Source organism: Mangifera indica, chromosome 3 (genome assembly GCF_011075055.1).
Source record: "Mangifera indica cultivar Alphonso chromosome 3, CATAS_Mindica_2.1, whole genome shotgun sequence".
Classification (NCBI taxonomy): Eukaryota; Viridiplantae; Streptophyta; class Magnoliopsida; order Sapindales; family Anacardiaceae; genus Mangifera; species Mangifera indica.
Genome location: NC_058139.1, coordinates 5,723,116 through 5,749,231, shown reverse-complemented (window position 1 = coordinate 5,749,231; position 26,116 = coordinate 5,723,116). Strand labels below are relative to the sequence as shown.

The 26,116-nt window shown below is 31.8% G+C and overlaps 5 protein-coding genes across 8 annotated transcripts; 3 read left to right on the top strand and 2 right to left on the bottom strand.

Annotated features, from left to right (window-relative positions):
- Positions 1-486: 486 nt before the first annotated feature.
- On the bottom strand, positions 487-3,093 carry LOC123211732 (ATP synthase subunit epsilon, mitochondrial). The gene is made up of 2 exons (XM_044630587.1): positions 2,824-3,093; positions 487-859 (listed from the first exon to the last, which is right to left on the bottom strand). The coding sequence occupies exons 1-2, from the start codon at positions 3,005-3,007 to the stop codon at positions 831-833; spliced, it is 213 nt and encodes a 70-aa protein (XP_044486522.1). The 5' UTR covers positions 3,008-3,093; the 3' UTR covers positions 487-830.
- Positions 3,094-3,279: 186 nt separating this feature from the next.
- LOC123211729 lies at positions 3,280-7,867 on the top strand. Of its 2 annotated transcripts, XM_044630584.1 has the most exons (8): positions 3,289-3,437; positions 3,521-3,701; positions 4,194-4,256; positions 4,454-4,590; positions 5,281-5,318; positions 5,445-5,490; positions 6,809-6,973; positions 7,546-7,867. In XM_044630584.1, the coding sequence occupies exons 1-8, from the start codon at positions 3,314-3,316 to the stop codon at positions 7,719-7,721; spliced, it is 930 nt and encodes a 309-aa protein (XP_044486519.1). In that variant the 5' UTR covers positions 3,289-3,313; the 3' UTR covers positions 7,722-7,867. The 2 variants fall into 2 exon arrangements, with proteins under 2 accessions (XP_044486520.1, XP_044486519.1); XM_044630585.1 differs by lacking the exons at positions 6,809-6,973; positions 7,546-7,867 and adding an exon at positions 5,695-6,083 and having other exon boundaries at positions 3,280-3,437.
- Positions 7,868-8,016: 149 nt separating this feature from the next.
- Positions 8,017-12,853, top strand: LOC123211728 (glutamyl-tRNA reductase-binding protein, chloroplastic). 3 transcript variants are annotated; one of them, XM_044630581.1, is made up of 6 exons: positions 8,017-8,267; positions 8,390-8,934; positions 9,789-9,869; positions 11,486-11,590; positions 11,739-11,888; positions 12,483-12,853. In XM_044630581.1, exons 2-6 carry the CDS (start codon positions 8,548-8,550, stop codon positions 12,705-12,707), a joined length of 948 nt encoding a protein of 315 aa, XP_044486516.1. In that variant the 5' UTR covers positions 8,017-8,267; positions 8,390-8,547; the 3' UTR covers positions 12,708-12,853. The 3 variants fall into 3 exon arrangements, with proteins under 3 accessions (XP_044486516.1, XP_044486518.1, XP_044486517.1); XM_044630583.1 differs by lacking the exon at positions 11,739-11,888; XM_044630582.1 differs by lacking the exon at positions 8,017-8,267 and having other exon boundaries at positions 8,324-8,934.
- A 594-nt stretch (positions 12,854-13,447) lies between these two features.
- Positions 13,448-17,164, bottom strand: LOC123211726 (protein MANNAN SYNTHESIS-RELATED 2-like). The gene is made up of 7 exons (XM_044630578.1): positions 17,146-17,164; positions 16,895-17,020; positions 16,442-16,577; positions 16,231-16,301; positions 15,453-15,538; positions 14,293-14,872; positions 13,448-14,104 (listed from the first exon to the last, which is right to left on the bottom strand). Exons 2-7 carry the CDS (start codon positions 16,994-16,996, stop codon positions 13,826-13,828), a joined length of 1,254 nt encoding a protein of 417 aa, XP_044486513.1. The 5' UTR covers positions 16,997-17,020; positions 17,146-17,164; the 3' UTR covers positions 13,448-13,825.
- Positions 17,165-25,512: 8,348 nt separating this feature from the next.
- Positions 25,513-26,103, top strand: LOC123211722 (LOB domain-containing protein 23-like). The gene is made up of 2 exons (XM_044630575.1): positions 25,513-25,716; positions 25,806-26,103. Exons 1-2 carry the CDS (start codon positions 25,561-25,563, stop codon positions 26,067-26,069), a joined length of 420 nt encoding a protein of 139 aa, XP_044486510.1. The 5' UTR covers positions 25,513-25,560; the 3' UTR covers positions 26,070-26,103.
- The last annotated feature ends 13 nt before the right edge of the window (positions 26,104-26,116 follow it).

Sequence of the window (26,116 nt, the reverse complement as noted above, 5' to 3'; positions counted from 1 at the left end):
GTGTTTTGGCCACAGGGCCTTAATGTAAGTACTCTCATTTGGTACCAATGACGCCATCATCTATGACCAAATTAGGACTCAATCCCATGAAATTTTGTAATAGCGTGTACGTTTTGGAACAACTGTTATCTCTATAGTTAATACATTCCGTAAAGTTAGGTGCTTACTGTTAATTGTGCTTGTACAGAAATATGCCATTATAACTACCCCCAACAAATTCTTGTTCCAAGTGGAAAGGATCAAGCACATGAATTGATTGGTCCGCATTCCTTTTTCATTTGCTTCTTTATTTCTACATCTTGTACACCATCTCCTACTGAAGCAAAATTCTATAGCATCGATTAAAATATGGAAGCTTTGTTATTTATAAAAGCTTCAACAAGCCACAATATAGGTTTTGCAAAGATCTTGCAGAGATTGAAAAAGAGTTGCCAGACTTGTTATTAAAATGAAAAAAGAAGAAAATTTCCTTTTACTCTGTTGGTGTTTGGCATAAATATAGCCAGATCTTATTAATCTCAGAGGAGCTCAAATTTATCAAGTTCAGTGTCATACTACAGGTAAACATTGCAGGTGTAATACGGAAAATAGTGTACCCCATCAATTTCCATAAAAGGATTGATGTAACAAGTATATTTCAAAGAGCAGATGCCAATAACATTATTACATGTGCATTAACCTGCAGAACCAGAAATCCAAATCTTGTTTGATTTGAGAGGTCCAAGCTTGATAAAATTAAATCTACCAAAATGACATAATGAAATGAAGCTTCCCGAGTAAATGATGCATCACTCCATGCTGACATTCAAAGAGCGATTTTCCATCCTGACTCATTCTTCAGGTGAATCAGATCGAATAGCTGATAACAATAACCAAAAAGTCATCAGACTACTTGTCTAGAGAAAATTGGTTTAATATATAAACATATATAGTATTTATATAAAGTGAGCCACTATGCAAGAGCCACTGTAATATATATATATGTATGTAGGTAACACTGAGATAAAAGAAGAAATTGCTTGCTGAGGTAATTATGTTGATCCTTCATATGAATATTTTTCATCAGAAACAACTAAGAACATTGATTAGCAAAAAACCAAAGTAATGATGATAATGACAGATAATCAAACACTAATGACCAATATCTCACCACTAATGAAAAACACATAACAGCTAGAAGTTGATTTCAATTATCTGAAAAACAAGAGTATAAAGAAGAACCATCTTGAAATTGTTAGGAAACCAAAACCCATTAAGATGCAAGGATTAGGGGTATATCTCACAAGAAACCAACCATTATCACCGAAGTCTTAAAAAGTACTCTATCTCCTTGATACCTATTAGCCAAAGAAACAGCCAAAACCTAATATCTTCACAAGGCCAAAGCACCTTCACCCACGTTGCACGCACAGTGATTGTCAACCAATAATACATATATGTGAACATATGTTTTTCTCCATAATTTACTTTCCTTTGTCTTCCATAAATCCTCTGAAATCTAGGCTTATCTAATAATGAAAGCTTAGCCTTTTTATTTCCTACAAATGGTGGCTCCACTAGTCATAGCCAACCAGTGAATCTATCATCCAGCCATGTAAAAGCATACATGAATATAAATAAAATGAACTGATGTCTATCCATAAGGGATGTTCCAGCAAGAGATTTAAATGGGTTAAGAGACAAGCAATTCCATTTGAATTGGCCCAATCATTCTCTCAAGTTGGCAAAAATTAATCATGGAAGAAGCTTAAAGGTTAAATGGTCTACAAACTAACTGGATCTCTCAAGACGGAAAGTTGGGTATGATATAATAAACTGCAATTTGGTTGAGAAATGTTAAGCCCTACATACCACACCAATCATCCATGAGAATATATACAGTCAATACAAAGAAAGGAGATGCTAGCTGAAATCAGATAAAAGCCAAAGAAAATAGGAGGAAAAAGGGCAAGAATCAACAGCCATAAGGTTAGGTCATGGCTAGAACTAGTGGTAGTGGAAAACCACAAAATAAAGGCTGTAATGAAAGAGAAACTGCCAGTCTCCAAAATCATGAACCATAATCTAAGGTGCATATACAAGCCATCACATTACAAGTCTGCTTCAAAACCATTGAATACATACCATAATTTGCGCTTATCGTAGGTAGCAAATCTAATATGCAACAACATTACAACAGAAAGAAAAGGGGTATATAAGACGTGACACAAAAGACAAAGGTTCATCCTCTAGTAGCTATCACTAACTGAAGTTAATCGAAAATAACTCTCATTTGTCTTTAAAATTCAAAATTAAATGCGGACAATCCTCCACAACAGCTTATAAGCCATTTATTGTAATTCCTAAACAATTCACCAATCAATAGTTAAAAAATAAAAAAATTAGGCCAAATCAACAAGGCAACAACAATCACCATTACTATCTCATGTCCTGAGTTCGTATTCAAAAATTCATTTTATGAAACGAAGAATCGGTTTCTCAAATTTCAAACAGAGAAAGATCAACAACCCATAATTTCAAAAAAAAACAAAATTAATAAATATAAAAAAGCAAATCACAATATAAAAGATTGGAATCTCTAAAAGTTCCAATTTTTATCAACCAAAGTCTAGGTTTTTCGACTTCAAATACCAAAAAAAAAAAAAAAATCAAAAGCCCAGAATAGAAAACGACCCATATAATTAAATACAGACGGGGTTGTTCTTAAATGATCACTTTCAATTCAGTAATGGAGCTCAGTACATCGAAAAACAAACAAAAACCAAAGAACCCAAATGGAAAAAACAATTAAAAAATATGGATCGGGTTGAGAAAATAACGTACTGGGCTTCTGGGGTTTTCCGTCTTCCCACTTTGAGATTGAAAAGTGAACCTTCTCGCGAGTGATGGCTTCGCTCTTATGTGGTTCCTTAAGGCAGTTCCTCACCAGATTCGCACAGATGTTAGAGTATGTTACGTATGTCATCCCCGCTGCTCTCCAAAACGGCACTGCTGCATTTGACGCCATCCCACTCTGTATGAGAGTTTCGGTACTCAAACCGATGATTGAAAGTGCAACCCAGCCACCACCACCAGCGGTGTTTAAGTCTTGGCATTAACCTGAGCTTCAACTCTAATATTACTGTTATGGCCTTGGGCCGGGCTTATTTAGCCCAAATGGAAACCCTCAAATTTGTTTAGAAATTAAAGTGTGACCTGGATTCCCTATTTTATTTTTTTGATCACCCTCACAGTATAAATAATTCCATTTTAACCCAAAACCCCAAACTGAAAACCCACTAAACCCTCCTGGTGGAAATGATGTCTTTGGAGGATGATCGTTATGAGTACCTCTCACATTCTTCACCCACCACCGCTGCCGCTCTGTTCTTCCTTTTCCCGGAAAACACACTTCCCCTGCAGTCGGCGCTGCGGTCTCCGTCTCACAATCTCAACAGGCACCCAAACTCCTCTCTTTTGTTATTCAAGAATGAACTTTAATAAAACTAACCAATTTGTTTGTTTATGTGATTTTTTCCAGGTTCTCAACTCTTTGTTGGTGTAAAAGCACAATTGTCAGCTTGGGATGAGAAACCATATGAGATTCTCCCAGGTGGGAAAATAAGTTACTTGGATGAAGAAGATGTAGTTTCATTCCTTGATCCTCCTAAGGAGTTGATCCCTCTTGACCCGGCTTCATACAATCCAGCTGCTTATCTTTGGTTAGTATTAATGAATTTAGTACTCAGAACTCTTTCAAGCGAATTATATTTGGTGATTTAGATTCATCCGTGCTTGATGATGTAGAATCAATGTGTTATGCTTTTCGGCTGTGTGAGAAATGCATATATTTGTTGAAACATTGAAGGATTTGGCTCGTATAATGATTATGCAGATTGAAGAAATTATAAGCTTATATTAAAGTGGACATATTGATGAATGGCGACATATAAATGTCTGAGGCATTGTAGAAATGATTGCTTTGTAAGATTATCTATTTGCTAGGCCATGTCTAAATTTCGTAATGAGTTGTAATGGGATTTCATTGGTTAGAATTGTTCGCTAAATCTGTTTTACTTCAGGTTCCTGATTGACACTGGATGTTTATTTTTTTTACTATGCATATATTTTTTTCCTTTTAACATTTTCTATTAAACTATATGCCTTTGCTGTTAATTTTTTTACTTTCTCATTATGTATTTTTTTATTATTAGGAAAAAAATTGAAGACATACCAGAAGAAAGGCGTCAGCGGTTGCTGCAGTTGCTAAAACCAAGGTCATCTCCCTGAAGCTTTTCAAATCATTGACACAGAAACATGATGATTAGAGCTGTACCTCTCTAATATCAACGCTCATATTTCCAGCTAATTTTTATGAGCATTTTAACCTGTGCACATGAATTAGGCTATGTGAATTATATTTGATACTGGTCTTGATGCAAATCTACAATAAGATAGTAAAAATGTATTGCAGGCTTATTTCAAGAGCTTGGGAGATAGCTGGCACAAGATATGATGACCCTAAGTTGGCAGAGAAAAGTGCTTCAAACTTGCCATCTAACGATCATGGTGAAATGCCACTTGAGTTTTACCATTGCCGAACAAGTGGAGGTAAACTCATTGCACCACTTTAAAAAATACTCCTAAAACATAAAATAAGAATTAACCAAGTTATTAACAACAGAAAATTACGTAATTTTTAATTCTAAAATGATGATAAAAAATGAAATTATAATTTTAATATTACAATAAAACATTGAAACAAAAGACACCTAACTAAAATAGATTTTTAGAAATCAAGATCCTAAAGCTAATCATATTTTTCCTACATCAATCGTGCATGCTGATGATACAAAATTTTGAGCTGATGAAATACATAGTCTTTGTCTTTGGAACTAACTGATCTTAAATTAGCAGTGGTTACATTTTTTTACAATGCAAAGTATCTTTTATTGTTGTTTCTATGAAAAATATTTACATTGTTGTGGATGTAAAAGAAAGAAATATATAGAAACTGCTTTCTGGAGCTGAAGAAATATACAATGTAATAATCAAAACTGCTTTTGAGGAAAATCTTGCTCCTTATCTTTTATTCTTTTCCTGTTTCCGTAATTCTTCACAGGTTTGTCTCTAGTCATGTGTATCTTGGTAGATTTTTACTATCATCATTTCTTCTGTGCCTTCACCATCCTGTTTGTTTTAAGTTGTCATTCTGTTACCCTATTTTCTTAATTTTGTTGTAGTTTTATTGTTAATATTTCCAAACATTTTGTAATCTTGATTTTAAAAACTGTTAACTAGGTCCATGGCCCATCGCTTGGCTCAATTTCTTTAAGAAGGTTTGTTCCAAGTCTTGTGTATTAAAGCCATGACTGTCTTTGCTTTTCTTTCATTTTTTTATGCTGAAGTTTCTCTTTCATTCTTTAATTTTATGTAATAATTGCTGTCAGATGTGACCGTCTCAGGCTATATTTCGCTGTGATGATGGGAACACATATGGGCGGTTTATGGGTAAAGATGTTTATCTCTGATTGATACACCTGCATTCTTCAATATGTCAAATCATTTTAAAAATCTATCATTCTTATGAACATATGATTATCTCACAAGTCTTTGTAGCATTTATTCTTTCATATGCTTATCTCAATCCTAATCTAGGTGGTGAATACAATGAATGATTGATTGTGACATTGAATATTCAAAATTTTGTGCTAGGACATATAATGGTGCTTTTTATTCATTACAATTTTAATGTCCAAGGGTTGAAGATGGGTAGAGTAGCTTTGCTTTTTGAAGGCAAGAGTTGTGGGAAAAAAGAGCAAGCATCGTGAAAAATAGTGGAGCCTAGTTGGATTGATGTTTGAAGCTTGGACACTACCACCAATTATGATTTGTCTATATATGTACTTAATTGTCTGTCCTAACTTTATATGCAATCTGGATCTTCATTGTTAGTAACTGGATGAATCACAAGGTTGCAAATTATTGAATGACCTTTTTGTGAATTTGATTTTTGTATAATAAAATAGTCTAGGTTTTTGTTCACTAATGTTGTGGGCTGTAATGAAATTTCCACCTTGGACCTTCCTTCCATGTTATTATCATTCCACATCTCTGAGTTGTAGCTTTGCATTGATGTCTTAAATTTTAACAGCCCTATCCTAACAGATAGATATTGTCTACTTTGAGTGTTACACAATGATTCTTCACCAACCCTCACAGATATGCTTTGAAGTTTTCACACAATCATTCTTTATCTAGAATGTCTCAATTTAGTTGAAAACACTCAGTATTTAAACTGGCTTAGTTTATTTTTCACTTGTTGGTGAGAGTTTTTGCTGTTGGTAAAAATTTTTTTATTAACGTTTTCTTCCATTTTGCATGTGAATTGTTGTAAGATTAAGTTTGCTGAAATAACATTTATTTAAGTCCCTGTAGAAAGATCTAAACTCTACTTGTACTGTTTTGTGATATCTTCTTACACCCTTCTTAATCTTGTATTGGTCTGATGGGGTAAAATGGGGTCCCAAATATACCAACTTTTAGGGTATTTGAATTAGAGAAAGTTTATAACACTTTAAGGTATAGTAGCAGGTGACTAATAAACTGCCAGAAGATGAATAATCTGGCTCTTTGTTAGGATTTCTTTTGTCATCTCTTATTGATTTTAAGTTGGCAATTTGGATGAACAGCTTTGTAAATTTGATTTCATAACTCCTCTTGGTTGTTTGTTTTTCTTCATGGTTTGGTCTTCTGTATTAAAATCCTTGAGAGCTTCATTTTTTTTTTATGTATTTGTCATCCATTTACCAAATGTAAGATTTCTCAGGTGAATCTGTGGTGGCTCAATTAGCAAATTTGTTTAGTCCACTGTACTTCGAAGTCAGACAACTCAGGGAAGTAATGTCAACAGAACAGCCCTGTGATTTGGCATATGAATTTGGGGATGGACTTTTGGGTCTCCAACATTTCCCACAAGGCTTCCCAAAACCAGGTATGAAATTTTATTCGTAACATCTCATGTTGTTTATAAAATTAATCAAGTCCTAATTTTTTGCTGCCATCATATTTACCGTATTTTCTTCAAAGATTTGGCCATCATTGCTATTAGAAAGGTGCAGTACTTTAATATTATTGGCTTAGTGAATGCCCTGCTGGTTCCTTGTCGGGAACATTAGACGGATAAATCATCAGAAGTTTTCCCATTTCATCTTACTATTGTGAATCTAGCCGTCACAGAAATATTCCAAATTTTGAACCCAAGTAAACATTTCTTTTTGTAGGATCACAAATATATATAGTAAAAACTTTTCTGGGAAAAACTATATAGGTGGAGGATTGTTTAAATATTCTTGAAATTGGTATCACCTATGCTGGAGAAGCCTGGAGTCTCATTGTACCAATGTTAAATTCGGAAATGCATGTTAGTACTTGTTTGTCTCGTATATAAATCGGTAGGCAGCAGTGATTGCCATTATTCTTATCAATCGTTTTATGGTTTCTTTTTGGCTGGAAAAAAAAAAAAAATCAGTCTTACCAATATATGGATCTTCTGTACTCTTGCAGTAAAACATCCTTATCCTTTCAACGATCAGGTTGTCATATATATACGTCATATTGGTCCGGGAGTCTTAGTAGGTCAAGCATGGCAAGAAGGGAAAGAACTACAACAAATACCACAAAAGTTATGCGGTGAGATTTTAATGGTGAAAGATCATTCTGCAAATGCAGAAACAAAGTGAAGAAGTGGTGTTAACCATTGTATATTACATTTGTTGCTGTTTTCCAAGCTGTTCAGAACTTCTGTAGTGATCAAGGATTTCTTTGAATTTGTCTTGAGGTGTTTGTACAAACTGGTCTTAATTTATTAAAACAAATCTCTTTTTTATTTCGTCATTTATTAAATACGATTATCAATGGTTCAAATTATGACCCTCACCAAAATTGTCGCCCATCCATGTCCACGACTAAGAGGTCATAAAGGGCAAATAGAAGCCAACTATATCAAATAGAAGGGAGATCATTTGTTGATCGCGGCAAGGTGGTGTGGTGGTGGCGGCAGTTTGATGTGGAGAAATAGTCATAAAGAAATTTGAGCCTTCCATTACCATGGGTGCTGTCGCATACTGTAATGACACTCATTGCTGTTGTTGCCGTTGATTTCGTTGGTCGGCCTGAGAAGAGTTAGATCTAGAAATGGATTGATTGTAATTAAATTAAGAAAATAATAATGGAATGAATATGAGTCTTTACAGAGAATGATTGGGAGAGGGAGAAAGAGAAGGCAGGTGATCATTTTTTTTTTTTTTTCGTAGAGTTATTAGTTACCAATTTCTCAAGTTAAATTTTGGATTTTCTTTTGAAATGGCGAAGCAATTTTTTGATCTTAATATCTTACATCTTACTGTAGGGGATCACCCCCCTCATCATCATCTCCCCTTACCTATAACAAAACATCCACTGTCGTCTTATTACCATCAGACAAACATTATTTTCTGACGATAAAACCCATTTTTCAGTTCTCACTATCTTCGTCATAATCTCTGACGAGATAAAATACTAACCCAAATGCTTCTCCAAGTTCAATCTTTGACATCACCCCATTTCCTGCCTCCTTTAATTGCCTTCAAAACCATCGCCAAACCCCAATTCATCCATTTCAACCAAACCCCACCTCGCAAATTCTCTCTCAACTGCTCGCTCTCCGTGGTTTCCGACGCGACGGCAGTAAGTACCCTAGTGGGCGTTTCAAACGATAAGCCGTTTCCTGCTGAGATGTCCAGGACCATCATGGAGTTGTCGTCCGTTGGCACTCTCTCAGTGTTGACTTCTAACGGCTGGCCTTTGGGCGTTGGTGTGAGATTCACCGTTGACAATGAAGGGACTCCGGTTTTGTGCTTGAACCAATTTTGTAAAGAGCTTAGTGTTGATAAGAATTCCAGTCTTCATGTTCAGGTAAGCTAGTTGGGATCCGCTCTATTATAGTGGTAGTAAGGTATAAGTTATTATTGTAGTCAACAAAATTATATTATTTTGAGTGTAAGGATTCATTTGACATAGCTTGTTGGAATAGAGCCAGTGGAAGAAAGATTAGAAGAACTTACAAGAGTGCAGCTTTTGTGAAAATTTTGTGGGTTGTTTGGTTTGGAAAATTGTAAAAGCGTTTTTCTATTAATAATCTACTGAAAAAGAGCTTTTATATATAAGAATAGATCAAGTGAAATCCATAAAATTGAAAAGGGATGTTTTGTTAGATCTCAGTACTTTTAAATGAACTCTAAAAAAGCTTATGGGAAATAGCTTATTTAAAATTCTAAAATGCAACCAAATTGTCTGAAAAAATTTCGAAACTACTTATAGCTTTAGTAATAGTAACTGTACAATATTGGATGGGATTTGTTATGAGATTGGTTCAGCAACATTACCGGGCTACATTTTGATTCCAAATGACTATGTTTTGATCTTTGTAATCTTTGTATATGAGTTAATTATATATTTGATGATTGAAAATCTGTTAATATAAATCAAAACATAGCTATGCTTAAAAGCAAGAAGTAATTCAGGTAATTTAACAAGATTTAAAATTTTCTCTTATGTAAAGCATTGAATTTATGACATTGAAGCTCAAACTTTTAGACAAAGATTGTTGTAGTGCAAAAGATATACTTGTAATATAGAGTGCAGAACTTGCAATATGTTGTTAGTTGTGTAAGAGGTAACGCTACTGGTCTGATGCTGTAGTAAGTTTTCTGTATGTAGATATATGTGGAGGTTCTATTGATGAATGTGTGTGATTTTGGTTGCATCAGTTGGGGCAGTGTGGATTGAGGACTCCACAGTGCACAATTCAAGGAAGCCTTGACAAACCAAAAGATTTAAACATTTTGAAGGTATTTTCATTTTTATGATGTTATGGGATTTTGAGATTCCTATATCAATTGAGCAAGTTATATTTATTTGCATTGGTGCTGAAAATTCGAAGTTATTTTGCTTGAACATGTGAAAGTTAAATTTCATGAAAGCTATGGCCATAAGCCTATAGGGTAAAATAAGAATTTTAAAGCATCTTGCTGGCACCATAAGTCGCTAGATATTGATTATTAGTAGTACCTAGGGATGTTTCTCTGCTTTTCCTTTTTGTATCTTTCAGACTGAGTTTTCTCTTCAAAACTTCCATCTTTGCCACACTCATCAGTACAGTGGCTTACGAGGGAAGTTGCCCCTAAAGTACATGACTAGAATAGTTTATTTCTTTGGGGTTTTAGACATGATTTTTGGCCAAAGCTCCTTTTTGGTTGCTAATGAAGCCTCATTTGAATTAAGACACTGGAGATTTGCTTTGTGGTTGATCTTTAAATGAAATTTGGAGGCTAAGAAGGAAAAAAAACACATAAAGTGAGCACTATACACCATTCTGAGCACATAGGACTTAAATTATCTGGATGTACAAATGTATGAATGTATATTATTATTTAAATTGATTTTACAATTACCTTGAAATTGTAAAAGATTTCATTATGAGAAATATTTGTAAAATTTAATATCCCTTGCATAAAAGTGGCAATTCCTTTCATTGAGGTGTTTAGTGTAGCAGTATGCTAGTGATAACTTAATGTTGTTTTAAGTGTTTTTGAAGGGTCAATCATAAGCTAATATTTATAATTGGATGATGGTAAATGATCTTATTTATATATCTATTTTCAGGTTGTACTAGTTGTGTGGCATAGATAGTTTTGCTTTAACCTGCTCAAGATCCTAACAATACATATAGAGCAATGTTATGTGTATACACTGTTGAGTACACAATCGGGTATACAGATGATATGTCATTATGTGATTGAGTGTTATTTTATCTTTAATTCAATATCACCCAATCATATGATAACACATCATTTGCATACCTAATTGTATACTCAAAAGTGTGTGCATATTGTTTTATTGATATATATATATATATATATATATATATAGGTATCATCTTTTAGTTTTCATATTGCCTCTAAATCAATGACTTGCTTCAAAATCTTTGTATTCTATAATGTGATTGATTGGCATATTATGCTTTCATTGCCCATTTGCTTTCAACTTGGGCCAAAAGTATTTTCTGTTGTTTGTTATTGTATGTCGACCTGTCAAAATTACCCTACATTATGGAAAATTTTCATTGTTTCAGAAAATAATAGAAGGTTCTTTCATATAGTGATTTACTAGCCATTTCTGGTTCATTTTGTTTGAAATGGTGTAATATTAACATCAAGTATTAGAGCTGGTGAATGGAGTATATGTTGATGAAAAGTTATTGGTTTATTTTTCTGTTCTCTTCTGTGTCATGGTCATGAAGATCTTGGATCATCTGGTTAGGCATTCCTAAATTTCGGAGAGTAATTTGTTGCATTTGGGCCGTTGGTGTCCATATTGTGTATAAGCAATTGAATGCCAATTTCTTTTTCCTGCCAATCACCACGTAGTTAAACATATTTATTTAACTAGTCCATTCTCTTTACAGCGGCTTCATGCATTGTGGAAAAAGCAGTTTGGAGAAGAAGTTGATGAGAACCTTATACATGTCATTGCTGTGGAAAGGGTACTTCAGATGGAAGACTTCCAGGAGGTATTATGGCATTTAATTTACCTTGTTTATATTTTTATGTCAATTCCTGTAATATATATCTTCCTTTATTGCCTACCGATACATTTCATTTTGGAGCATGTTAAAGGATTTAATTCAAGAGTAAATCTGATGTTTGGAACCATTCCAGGATGGCATTTGGATCTCTTCTTCAGATTATACAAATGCTAGCCCGGATCCACTTAGAGATTTTGCAGAAAAACTTGTCACTGAGATTAATGCCAATAATATTGAAGATGTTTATCGCTTTTGCAATGTATATGTTGATCTGGACTTTCAGGTTTGCAGCCAACCCCACACCTGTCTACTGTGATATTTCTAAAATTTATGTCTAATTGCTGGATTGCAAATCTCAAACTCTTGTGAAAATCATAATCTAGCCAACCAGAGACAAAATTTAAGGTCTTAATTTAGTTTTAGGCATAATAACATGGAAAATCAATTTTCTTTTAATCTGTTATGCAGAAGGTGGCATACACAGCCCATCACGGTTAATACTGCCTGCGTTTTTAACAATGTATCCTCTGACTTTGATTTAGCAGAAGAAAAAAACTGATAAATCTGTGTTACCGACTCATGATATAGGCTGTACTATATGCATTTGTCTCTGTATGTTTGAGTGATCTGAGTATCTATAATTATAATTATTATGATTGTGTTTTCTTTCTTCTTGTCTCTCAAACTCATGACTGCAACAATCTTTGCATGCTCTCATTCAGGTTTCATGTTTTTATTTCTCTGATGTGCCTTTTCAAATTTATATCATGACCATATTTGATTCCATGTCATAAACTATTGGAGCCATATGATAATAGAAAAATAGATTTTCCGAGGTTAGTTTTATTTTCTCATCAAATGCCAATTGGATTGTCAGGTGTCAGAAGCAAAGATGATATGGGTTGATCGGTTAGGTTTTGACATACGTCTCTGCTCAACTCAAAACAATATATTTGATGTCCGCATTCCTTTCCCTCACGAAGTGACCAATGAGAAGGGCGTGAAGTCCTCACTTAATTGCATGTCACAACAAGCTTGGGAGGTGGAAAAAAATTATCAAGCCCCAGATTTTAAGGTGAAACAATTGAAGCAAATTACATAGAGGAGATTGTGATGGACTGTTTTTTTTCTTGTAATGCTGCCATAGTATTTGAGGCCCAAGAAAATATTTCCTGGTTGAGTTCTCATCGGTTAGGTGTTGCTACTTTAACACCAAATTCTTATTATATATATTATTCCTTACAGCTATGGTAATATTTCTACCCATTTTCAATACGGCAATTGGATTATCATTGGCAATAGAAATTTTTAACTGTGGGTAGATTTTTTTTTTCAAATTTTGTGGGTGAAAAAAAAGTAAATGCTACAAACCTTGAGTGGGAAAATTGTCATTGTTCCTAAAAAAAACACAAAGGTATAAAGTCTAGACTGGAGTTGTTACCATCAAAGTTAGCAATTACCCCACAATTCATTTACCTTTCATACCAGAAAAAATTCCGTGGCTTCTCAATTTCTGCTTTCCTAAAACTCTCAAAACATCTTAGAAGAATGATGTAGTTTGTAAGTTAATTTCTGCTTCCCTAGATGTCTTCCATTTGGGAAAAATGATAGTTACATTACTCTGCAGACACCAATATTTCTTATCTTAGAATCAATCAATGTTTCTAACGCAAATTTACAACTCATATCCTTTTTATCTTCAATATCAATCTGTTTTTATTTTTCAATTATTGGATTAGTATGTTATACAGTGTATCAAAAGCCAGACCAGTATGTTATACTGTATCAAAAGCCAGACCGAGTTTTTTATAACATAATTCGTCACACCAATAACACGTAAACTTGAAAAGGATCTATCATCATAACATTACTTCACTGTTACCATAGTAAGAAATGAACCATTGGCGATCAATTTTTCACCAAACAATTCAGAGTACTAAATTCTGTGATACATACATAGATTACAATAAAGAAATACATGATAAAGCTCTGCAAGAGACATCAAACAGCGTCTTGACAATAAGAACAGGAAACTTCAATGATTGAAGAAGTTCTAGAAAAATTATCTTAACAACAAAACTTCCATTTAAGATGCTTTCAGTTTCAGACCTAAATGAAGTATGAACAATATAATGGACAAGTCCATCAGCTTACTTGAAAGGTTTGACAGGTATGCTTGAGTACAACTATTGTGAAAACTTACCACCTTTTTAGGTTGCTTTAACAAAAACATGAATGGGCGAAGTGGTTCTTTTTCAGAACATAGGGGGAGATGAAATCCGTAGCGGGTGCAGAGGAACCAGAAATATCAGCCGGAACAAGGATCTGAGTCTTACCGGAGGCTATTCTTTTTCCTGCTACATTGGCATAAAACAGACCGGAGATGGCTGGTACAAAAACATCACTCTGAGAACATATGTAAAAGTCAATAACCTTTTCGTATTCCGAATCTTTTGACTCTAGGAACTTATCCTTCTTATCTGCAGGCATTATGCTCTCCTGTAATAGTATGCAGACAAAAAGAGGATTTCAATATGATAGTAAATTTTCGCAGGATTCAAAGACAAAATCAAGATAGAAAGTTATAGGACTCATTTTCATGGATGACATGGGACAGTTTCCTAAATTCAAACAAACGAACAACTCAATTTGAAGTTTAATCCAAAGCACAAAGGAAAAAACCTTACCTTGGTGTACATTTTAGGAAAGATATCCTTCAGCACCGTAAGACTGCTATCCCATCTTGACTGAGTTAAGTAGATGGTGGTATCCTTGTCATATCCAATCTTCCTCAAAAATATGGCAATCTCATGTGCACTGTAACAACTTTTTCTCCCAGCAGCAACACTTTCATGACAACCCTTATCATCCAGTAGATTAACCCTCAAGTCCACTGCTACAAACCGCCCATCTGACTTTCGACTCAAAGCTCTCAATCGTTCAACCATAGAGTCAACAACTTCATTAATCTCCGGTTGGAGCCCCAAACTTCCAAACATTCCCAAACATGCGACTGAATCAGTATTACTTTTCTCTGTGGCCTTTCTCATATTTACTGAAGGGAAGTAAGTTGCCAGCCTTATGTTGCCTTTTGCTTTAAAGATTGGAAAAACATTTTCCATGACATGGTCTTCCGTGACTCGATTAGGAACCTTCACGACTGCAAGATTTCGGATCGATATTTCATCAGGCAGTTCTTTTACTAATCTGACCACCCCATCCAGGCTTCCTATAAACTTCTCAACATTGTAAATATCCTCAAATTTCCTGTAAATTTTAAATTCTATTATTACCCGCAAAATAACTTTGTTAAGGACAATGCATACTTCTCAGCCATGCATGACAATTCTGCATTAATAGAGTTGAACATGAAATTAATGCTTTACATGTGTTCCATTTACTCATTATGTAACTATCTCCGGGGCAAGATAATAAATGTGATCTTGTTGACTAAATAGTTGGCTACAAGTTGCCAGGACAGAAAAAGCAAGCATGCTAAGGTCTGTGAGATTTTATATATATATATATATATATAAATATGAAACTCAAGGCAGTTTATATTGAATTGAAGAAAGCAATACATAGAAATGAACAAGTTGTGCACAGTATACCTATACATGCACACATCAAGACAGCCCAAAAACAAAAAATAAAATAAACAGTGAACACATAAAAAATTAACACAATGCAGAAAGTTCATTTTATTGTTCATTAAAAGCCAACAAAATGACCTCTTTGATGATGTGATGGTGATAATAAATAATGTTGCATCAGAAACAGTAGAACATATACTTGTCACAGAATATACTGATGTGTAAAAATTAAAAAAGGCATCAAAAGCACTTACCTTTCATCACCTGGTTTGCTTCCTCTAATGTCAGGGATAACAAGTGTTGCTTGCAGGACACGTGCTACAACCACCGCATCAGCAATCTGAAAAATGCATTTACCCACAAATGGATATAAAAAATAGAGCAAAAACAAAAGAAAATAATCTTTGTCCATTTCTCTTTAACCTTGATTAAAAGATAAATGTGTAACATCAAGACAATAGTCCAAAGATATAAATGCAGTTGACATAATGAAGATAGAGCTCAAATATAACAACAACGTTGAACCTGTGAACAACATTAACTGCAAAATGTCCATTCATCACTTAATGTATAACAGATAAAACAGAAGTTCAATAAACTTCTTATTGAAAAGGAAACTTCTTTTTAATGCAGTTCATAATCTTCATTACTACTACTATCCTGGATGGAAGAAACTCAAGAAAAACACTGCAATGAACAAAAGAAAAGACTAAATTCAAACAGATAATAACAAATATTCACAAGTACATCCCCAAGTCTTTAAAGTGACTATGGAAAAGAGTTCTTCAGCTCTAGCCATTTAACACAGACTGGTAGACTGTTCAGTTAATGAACTTAAGTATCCAAAGTAAATAGTATTATTCATAAATTAAAAAAAAAAAGTGCATTACATGATTAAAGAATCAAGAAAAGGACCAATGAGCTTACTAATTCATTTGAAACCATATTCGTGCTTCGAAGATGCTCTCAGTTAAGTTATATGAGTAAATACAGAGGTATAACAAGTAAAACTCAAATGGCTGTAAAGGATACCTGTGAGACATGGTATTCAGGGCCATTAGTCAATGAGAATGTAACATATCCTTTTGATTGGGACAGCTCATCTATCAAACGCAAAATCAATGAATCAAAGAGATGCATCTTCCATAGAAATATGTGTGCTAGCATGTGTGCATAAATCTAGGCATACATACAACAAGACATAAAATTTGCTGAAGTTTTAAAGAGTAAAGGGTTAATCTACCAAAATTTGACTTGGACCAACAAGGTTGTAATTCTTGGCCATCCTCCAACCAAGGCCCTTTACCCATCTTAGCAATTGTATAAAGCCCCTGCTCTGCAACCTTTGCAACATCCTGTACATCACCTGGAAGCTTTTCCTTTTTTTTTTTCCCAACAAAAAAAAAAAAGAATAAATGAAATAAGAAGTTTTCAAATCTTCACAATACTAAACAGTTTCAAGATTTAACATTTCATTGCGAATTCTGTCCATTTCCAACAAAACCAAAAATGAAAGTTAAGGCAACTAGTCCATAAATCCATGAAGAAAAGAAAATCCCCCGAGCAAAAAGCCATAAAACATAAAACAAAACAGATCAAACAAGCAAAAAACTAAAGATTTAAACATAAACAAACAAAAAAGAGATATGGAGAAGCCATAAATGCAAAAGAGATCCAACAGAGAGTAAAAACTTACAGTGATGGAATCAAAGTGGTCTCTTTTAATCATGTTACCAAGCATAACAAACATGGTGAGTGTCAAGACACCAGCCACCACTTGCCTCAAATCAACACCCATCTTGGAAAAAGTTTGGTGGGTTTGCTGAGAGGATAATGAAGGAGTTATAAAGAGAAATGTTATATATGAAGCGAAGTGGTTAAAGCTGAAAACTTTAAAGCATTTTTGGGTAATAAAAGATTGAGGGAGAGAGAGAGAGAGAGCTCAACTTGCTGAGAGTAAGGTCGCTTCTTACACACCACCGACAGTCGTAATTTGCTCAGATTAAAAATGATACACAAGCTTCTCTCTCTAAAGTGTTTCAATGAGTTAAACGTATTTAAAAATTGGCCAAAATATATTTCTTGAAAAAAATATTTACAACAAATTTCTTCGGAAACCCATCTCATCTCATCTATGACTTTCATTTGATCATAATAATTATTTTATCACATTTTATTGGTTTTTATTTATTAAATCTGTTTTATGCGTAAAAATAGTATTATTTAATTTTCACTTTTTTTAATCAAAAATCTAATTTTGTTTTTTACTCAAAAGACTGAATTATCAAATTTTTTTAATTAAATAATTGAACTTTGATTTTTATCTTATAAAAATATTAAAGTTTCAATATTTATTATTAAAATACTGAATTGTCTATTTTATTTTGTTTAAAAAAAAGGTTATTAATTTGATATTTTCAGTAAAAAATAATGAAAATTTAGTTTTTTTATAATAAAATTTAAAAAATTGATTTCTTTAAAAAAATAAAAAATTTAATCTCTTCAATAAAAAAAATCTTTTCAATAGAAAAAAATATAATAATATGATATTTTTTTAACTCCATTGTATGATTATATAATATATATATATATATATATATATATATATATATATAAAATTGAAGCACAAATGCTTGGTGAATGATATTGAGAGATGTGGAATTATTCATTTATTGAAATTTTAATTAGCAATAATAAAGTAAAGTAAAGCAAGCAAACAACAATTATTTTTAGAATCATAATTTAGTGCACTTTTTTTTTATTTCTAATTTTGGATATTGTCCATTCATTATCATTCAAGATTCAAGAATGGGACCAATGGTCCTACTAAAATCTTCTTTAAATGGTGGCACATGTAATAAAATTTTATATATATATAAATATATTTATAATAAAAAATAATATAATATTATAATATTGGAAATGTGATGGCAATAAATATCATATATAACAACCACAACCTTATATTTGTTTAAATGTTCAAATTTTGAATAAGATATTTCAAATTTAGTTATTATTTTTTTCAATATTTCTTCTTCAAGTAGTTGTTTCATTAAATCAATAAATTTTTTATTTTTTATTTTTTTAAATGTTTGATGTCATAATTGTTCCCTCTCATTCTTTGCAAGTACTCTTTTGTTTGCTTTGATTTAAAGCAAGTTCAAAATTTACAAACAGAAACTTTCACCCTTGTTCTTATTTTTGTTTTTTTTTTAATCATTTTTTTAATATAAGTTTCACACAAGTTTACCCATTATCAAAAATTATTAAAAGTTTTATTGAAAATATAAAAAAAATCTCTGAAAAAAAATAAAATTAATCCCATAATTAAGTGATGATTAGTCAATGGAATCATAGTTAAAATAATAATGGTAGTTTGAAAGAAGAAAGGGGAGGTATTGAGTCTGAAAAGAAAAGTTTGATTGAGGTAAACATTACACCACTTATTTATTTTTAATCACTTTTCCTTTTGGACAGTATTTTTCTAATCAACACCTAATATCCAAAGTACAAAGGTATCCCTAATACTTTATGTATAAAAGATGTAATTAATATAATCTAGAGAACATTTAAAAGATGTAATTATTATTTTAACCTAATAATCAAAAGGGTATTTTTGAAATTTAATTATTTTTCATGTATTGATGACTTTATGCTCATAGATATATTAAGTTGGAAAAAATGGTAACTTTTTATTAATAGATTTCTTGTTCTTCCTATTTGTTTGACTTTTTAAAACAACCATGATTCTGTTTGAATTTGAAGAAAATGACGTTATTATCAAATTTTCAATAATGTTAAGGGACTAACATATTTTTATAGGCATAATTGGTGATTATTGTTAATTAATTTGAAGGTTTAATTGATGAAAAATTTTAAACCAGCAAGTACTTACTAAAAAAAGGTGAACACATGGGATTAAAGTTGGACTCTAAGCGAGCTTATTCAAGTTTGATATGAGTTTTGTTCGAATGAATCCAAACTCGAGTCTAACATATATGAATTTGAATTTAAATCGAATATGAATTAATTATTCTCTAAAGTTAACGAACCTGAGTTAAATCTTTGAAAATGAGTTTTACCTTGTTTAAATTTAGTTCAGTTTGAATTCTTCAAAACCAACAAGTGCTCACTAGAAAACCAAACGCAATCTATTAATATCCATGTATATGTGTAATTAATAACATGTATAAATTTGTCTATTTTGAATAATCAATTATTTTCTTGACCTACAGTGACATAAACTTTGAAAAATATGTATTATATTAAGTCATGATACTTTTTTTTTTTTTCAATTAATAATAAATCATACAAGTTAGGTCTATATCATTTAAATTCATGCAAAAGCAAATTTTGATCTTAATTTGTGCAATTTTTATATAAAACGCCTAAAGTTTCATGTCATTAATTGACGCCTTGAAAAAAAATAAAAAAAGGAAAGGCCAAATAACTAGTGCCACCCGAGGTTTGATACAAACTCAATTTTCTATCTGTTAATTATCAAAAATCTAAATATCCACAAATTTATTAAATTTTATTGATACTATTAAAAAAAATTGTCATTTATTAAAATATTTTTAAAACTAAAAATTTATCATATTTCCACTATTAGATTTAAAAACTAACAAATTCTCACACCTAAAATTTGAAAAACTTATATTTTCTCTCTAGAGTTTTTCTAGCACATTGCTAGTGATCGAAGACAATGGCAAAAACAGTGTTCTCTCTCTCTCTCTCTCTCTCTCTCCTGGTTTCTCTGTCAATCTCGTTCCATTTCATTCTCAACCAATCTCAAACTGCGAAAATTGGAGACAAAAACGTTTCTTCGTCTATCGACAAAGACAACGAATTGTCATTACAATGTGTCGATTTTGTTGATCAGTGACAGTAGAAAAATGGAGGGAGAGTGAGAGAGAAACCAAGAGAGAGGGAGAACGCCTTCGTCCCATCTTTGACTGTAGGTACTGGTGGTTGGAAAAACGCAAAGAAAAATATTTATTTTTTAAACTTTCGATAGGAGAATATTTGTTAGATTTTTAATTTTTTTTGGGGGGGGGGGATGTGATAAATTTTTTGTTTTTTAAATATTTTAATCAATAACTATTTTATTTCTAATATTAACAATAAAATTTATCAAATAGGTGGGTATTTGATTTTTGATAACTAACGGGTGAAAAGTAGTTTACATAAAACCTTGGGTGGAAATTTGTTATTTGGCGAAAAAGGCAAAAGAGAAATAAGTAATGAAATTCTATTTTGTCGTATACTTCTGTCTAAATGCACTAATTTCCGGCTTAATTTTTGTGAATAAAATTCTCAAAATAGGCGTGATTAAAGGGAAGTTATAGTGACAAAATCTGACATTGACATGCCGATGGCTGATGAGTCAATGAATTTTATGCAAAGACAGTTGAATTTGAATTGGGTGGCTTGGAGGCATCACCCCCTTACCATACTTTATTAAAGTAATAAAAAATTATTTTCTTATTAATTAATTTTCTTGGGCAACAAATTTAATAATACAACAATAACAAGTTGGTTTCTTAATGGTGCTTTCCCACCTAATGTAATTATGGATTTTCAGATGAAAACAGAGATAATTTGTCTCAATTTTTTATTTATTTATTTAAGAGGAGTTATATAGTTCCCATCAATACCTATAATAATACTGCAAAGATTTTTGTTCTTCAAACTACTGAAAATTGCTTTGAAAGACACTTATTTTTATGGCCTTTTGATGAATGAATAGGAATGAGGTTTCGGTAAAAAAACAAAAGAAAAGTTAATTTCATTTGTATTTGGGACATTAATATTTGATTAATCTCAAGCATTTTAACCTTTTTTAGAAATTTATTTACTAAAGTTTCTTGTCAATTTGTTAATTAGGAAGGAATTTTGAATAAGGGTTAAACTTTTTATGAAAGTTTCAATAACGTGAAGAAATTAGATATGGTTAGTTTATTTGTAATTATCTATAGAATTTTGTTAATTAATTTATTAAAAAAAAAATTAGGTTTGAATTGATCTTGGGAATTGGGAGGACGACTGCTTACCAACCTTTTTCTACTCGTCAAAGCCTTTTTTTTTTTTCTTTGTCTCTTTTAATAAGATTTGTCAATCAAAAAAAGAATAAATCATATTTTCCAATGGAAGGTTTGACCCAAAAATGCTTTTATGCCTGGTATCTTTTCTTTTAAAATCAAACTTAATTTAAAAAAAACTAATGATACACACATAAGATAGACATTTCATTATATAAACATTTTAAAAAGATTTAAAATCTCATTTTAACATTTTAAATATGAGATTTTAATTTTTTATAAGTATAAAAACTTACAATTTCATTATTATCAGTCTTATCATATTATAAAAATTGTCTTATCAAGAACGATAAAACATACAATAATGAGATAAAATATGACAAAAACTAAAAAAAAATTAAACTATAATGTGGAAGGGGATTGCAAGAGTGGTTTGATCTTTGTTCAATGATAAGGATAATAGATAGTAAAGTTGATATCGAATGAAGCAAGAAAAAATATCGATGCGATGACTTATTGGAAGTTATAATCGATGTCAAATGAAGATTATTACATCGGATAGACTGCCGAAGGTTTTATAGGTGTAAAATAAGTTAGAAACAATAATATCAATGTGAGAATGAGTCATAGATGGTATGATCTATGCTAGAAGTAGGTGTGAAAATTGAATTATTACCGCAGATGAGTTTTTAGAGGTTAGAATGATACACATAAGATAGCCAATTTATTATCTAAACATTTTGAAAATATTTAAAATATTGGTTTAATGTTTCAAACATGAGATTTTAATTTTTTTTTTAAGTATGAAAACTTACAATTTCATTATTATCAATCTTATCACGATATAAAGGTTGTCAAAAACTATAAATACATGCAATAACGAAATGAAATGAAATGTGACAAAGATTAGAAAAAAATTGAGCTATAACATGGAGGGGAATCGCAAATGTGGGTTGATCTTTATTCAATGATAAGAGTGATAGATAATAAAGTCGACATCAAATGGAGTGAGAAATGATATCAATGGGATGAGTTATTGGAAATCACAATTGATGTCAAATGAACTTGATAATGGGAGATCAATACATGGGATATGCTACTGAAGGTTTTATCAATGTAAAAATAAGTCATAGATGATATGATTTATGCTAAGAGTAGATGTGAAAATTGAATTATCACCATAGATGAGTCCTTAGAGGTTAGAATGATACACACAAGATACTCATTTTATTATCTAAACATTTTAAAAATGTTTAAACTATCATTTTAATGTTTTAAACATTAGATTTTAATTTTTTTTTACAAGCATGAAAACTTATAATTTCATTATTATCAATCTTACTACGGTACAAAGGTTGTCATGAATGGTAAAGATGTGCGATAATAAGATGAAGTGTAACAAAGACTAGAGAGAAATTGAGCTAGAATGTGGAGGGAAATTGCAAAAGTGGCTTGACTTTTATTCTATGGTGAGGGTAATAAATAATAAAATCGACATCCAAAAGAGCGAGAAAGGATATCACTGGGATGAGTTATTGAAAGTCGCAATTGATGTCAAATGAATTTGAAAATGATAAATTAATACAATGAGATAGATTGCCAAAAGTTTATTGATACGGAATAAGTTAGAAATAACAATATCAATATGAGAATGAGTTAATGATACATATAAATATATATTTATTTATATATTTAAAATAGACATACGTAATTTTATTGATCTGAAATTTAGCTAAACCATGTAGACAGAATAAAAGGATATTTAACCAAGGGTCCGATAGAAGCAGCATGTGACTCTGCCTTCATTGGAACGTGATGATTAAAGGTTTAAGACCTCAACGACCCCATTGTCATAAAACTGAAGACTATATTTATACATGAGAGCTGAAATGTCCCACCGTCCAGAGAAACAGAAGTGTATTTTGTATGTTGGGTTTCAATGATTTGTCCACAGCCTGATTCTCCTTAGAGTTGCATGTGCTTGTATTTCTATTTTCCAATCCCAATGTCTATATTCATTTATCACATGCTTTTTTTATATTTGTTGGTTTTGGCATTATACTGGTGCTATATTTATATGAAGTCAATTATACTTTCCCACTTAATTAAAAAAAAAATCAACTCCTTTTAACATAAATCACATTTTTTTACTCAAAACCTAAATTTGTGAGCAAAAGCCGACTCTTAATGTCCCAGATCAGATCACAATCTTAGAGGCTACTGAAGGAGTGCAAAAACTGCCTAGCATCATCAATGGCAGTAGGGACTTAAAACAAGCTTCGCAAAAGCCTGGCTCCCTTTCCCAGAGCAAAATAATGGCAATAAATGTAGTTTGTGAATTTTGCCATGTAGATTTTGTTGATTTCATTTCTAAAATATCTTTGATTGTCATGCAAGCAACTGAAGTGTTATGGTCCCCAGACAAATAGGCAACTATAAGAGGATTACCCACTTTTGAGGCCTCTAAGAGATATATGATAGATACCTTCAACTTTGCCTAAACAGTAGTGAATTGAACTGATTTTTAGACTCTATTCTAGTGTACAGAAAGTGCTGCTATTAGTCCCCATTGTCCAAGTCTATGGCTCTGCCGACATGCTCACACTTTCCTTTTGGCTTTTGGATCAAGCTTATTGTGGGAGATGAAGGCAGATGGTGGAAGGCACGGTGGTTGTGGGTGAGGGAGTAGGGGAGAGGGGCGAAACTTGGTCCAATTGTAGTTTGCTCTATTTTTCTTCTTTACAATTGTGGGTAAAATATGTTTAGTGTCATAACGTATTATGATACTTTTTTTTCAATACCGTATGTCTCAATATCTTCTATTCGTAAATAAGAAAATTACTTTTTTTTATTAGAAGCAAGTAAGGGAAAGATGAATTAATTCATCATCCATGCTTTTATATAAAAAAATATTACAATAAATTTAAAACCATGAACAAAGGGTTGTTATATTTTTTGTATCTAAGTGGTTGATTGGCTTCTAATTTTTTATTTTTCATTTCGATTGACAATATTATGTTTTTTGATTGATTAAAAAGAGAGACTGGACTAGAGAAAGAGGATATTGAAAGAAAAAGAATACCGGCCAACAAGAGAGGTAATAGGACGAACATAAATATTTTTTTGTATGTCCATTATATTTAATGTCTAAGTCAGAATAGATAACCAATCATAATCAAGACATGACCTTTTCTTAAAAAAAATTCTTGGAAAAATCAAAGATTGTATGTTATGATTGAGCACTTTGTGTGATTAATAATGGGGATATCAATAAACAAGAAGGCCAAAATATTGAGATATATGAGGTAAAGTTCTCTTAGAGAAATAAAAAAGAGTAATGATCCAGGTAGCTTATTGTATTGACGATGTTATACTTAATAAAGAAATTAATAATGATGAAGGTGAGGCAGTGCCCCTACCAAACAATGGGATTACAAAATTTTAATGTTAACCAAGACTAAACTTGTAAGATTAGAGGATTTGGTTTTCCTCTAAAATTATTAAATACCCTCTTAAATTATTAAAAATCCCACATAGATAAATATAATCAACCTAATTAGTTCTATGAACTACAATTTAATAAAGTTAATTAATTGTTAAGGAATATTAATCAATAGTATACTACTAAATATATCTTCTCAGATAAGTCAAACAATCCACGTTGGAAGGCAATCAATTTATCCTATTACTTGATCACCGGAAAATGGCCTCCTTACGGCTTTGAAAGGCTCCTCTTCGGCTTCAAAAGGCTGTTCTCAGCCTCAAGCAGTTATATAAGGCTGGATTTTGTTAAATATTTTGGGGGGTCAATTTTTGAAGTTTGTATGTTTGAAAAGATATTTAAGGTTTTTTATTTTTTTAATCAAAAAATTTTTGATATACAATTTGGATATATAAATAATATTTCATCATGTAATTGATAATTTTGAATTAAAAATCAAATAACTCTTAATCATATAATGATATATTATCTGTATATTAAAAACGCATCTACATAGTATTTATCTTTTTTATTAGAATCTTTTTAAAAATATGGTAGCACAGTTTGATTGGAATTAGAATAAGAGTTTATGGGTGATTAAATACTCTAATTAATATCAAAATTATCCTCATACAATTACAGAAATTTGACATAAATAAATTTCCTTATTTTTGTTGTAGTACTAGCCGTTATTCTCTTTCCAATATTAGAATTCTAAGCAAGTCAAGAATATATATCACAAATTAAATCTTTGACAAGATACAATTCAAATATATTTGAAAGAGGAATTCAGAAAGATGTAAAAAGAAAATATATATCAGAGATTTTGAGGAATCTAAAATGTCGAATTCTACCAGATGTGCAGCCTGCAAATCTTTAAGAAGAAGATGCCCTCAAGATTGTATTTTAGCTCCATATTTCCCTTCCAATAATCCTCAGAGATTTTTGTGGGTTCATAAGATCTTTGGTGCCAGCAACATTACAAAAATGCTCCAGGTAAGTAAAAAAAATATTCAAATTTAAGTTATATAATATTTATGTAGCTCTGTTTGATTAATAAGAATTTGATTTTGAAATTAAAGCAGCAACTTCCAGTGGAATTAAGAGGGCAGGCAGCAGATTGCATGGTGATGGAAGCATATTCAAGAGTTCAAAATCCAGTTTATGGAAGTGTTGGGATAATTCATCAACTGCAACAAGAAATAATTGAAGCTCAAAAAGAGATAATAAAGATACAAGGAGAAATTGCCTTTTACAGTGCCCAATTTCAACACCAACACTTGCAGCAAAGCCAGATAAATGCTGAGCAGCAACACCAAGATTCATTTTTTAGTGACTTCAAGTCATGAAGATTGAGTTGTAATTTGAGTTTGAAGAATATGAGAAAGAACTAATA

Excerpts from the sequence above, each read along its gene's own strand:
- LOC123211732 (XM_044630587.1), bottom strand. The coding sequence starts at position 3,007 with ATGGCGTCAAATGCAGCAGTGCCGTTTTGGAGAGCAGCGGGGATGACA. Across the intron at positions 860-2,823 it reads CGGAAAACCCCAGAAGCCCA|CTATTCGATCTGATTCACCT; the intron begins GTACGTTATTTT and ends TATTGTTATCAG.
- LOC123211729 (XM_044630584.1), top strand. The coding sequence starts at position 3,314 with ATGATCGTTATGAGTACCTCTCACATTCTTCACCCACCACCGCTGCCG. Across the intron at positions 4,257-4,453 it reads CTGCAGTTGCTAAAACCAAG|GCTTATTTCAAGAGCTTGGG; the intron begins GTCATCTCCCTG and ends AATGTATTGCAG. Across the intron at positions 5,491-6,808 it reads CACATATGGGCGGTTTATGG|GTGAATCTGTGGTGGCTCAA; the intron begins GTAAAGATGTTT and ends AAGATTTCTCAG.
- LOC123211728 (XM_044630581.1), top strand. The coding sequence starts at position 8,548 with ATGCTTCTCCAAGTTCAATCTTTGACATCACCCCATTTCCTGCCTCCT. Across the intron at positions 8,935-9,788 it reads ATTCCAGTCTTCATGTTCAG|TTGGGGCAGTGTGGATTGAG; the intron begins GTAAGCTAGTTG and ends TGGTTGCATCAG. Across the intron at positions 9,870-11,485 it reads AAGATTTAAACATTTTGAAG|CGGCTTCATGCATTGTGGAA; the intron begins GTATTTTCATTT and ends TTCTCTTTACAG.
- LOC123211726 (XM_044630578.1), bottom strand. The coding sequence starts at position 16,996 with ATGGGTGTTGATTTGAGGCAAGTGGTGGCTGGTGTCTTGACACTCACC. Across the intron at positions 16,302-16,441 it reads TTGGTCCAAGTCAAATTTTG|ATGAGCTGTCCCAATCAAAA; the intron begins GTAGATTAACCC and ends TGCGTTTGATAG. Across the intron at positions 14,873-15,452 it reads AGCAAACCAGGTGATGAAAG|GAAATTTGAGGATATTTACA; the intron begins GTAAGTGCTTTT and ends TAAAATTTACAG.
- LOC123211722 (XM_044630575.1), top strand. The coding sequence starts at position 25,561 with ATGTCGAATTCTACCAGATGTGCAGCCTGCAAATCTTTAAGAAGAAGA. Across the intron at positions 25,717-25,805 it reads ACATTACAAAAATGCTCCAG|CAACTTCCAGTGGAATTAAG; the intron begins GTAAGTAAAAAA and ends AAATTAAAGCAG.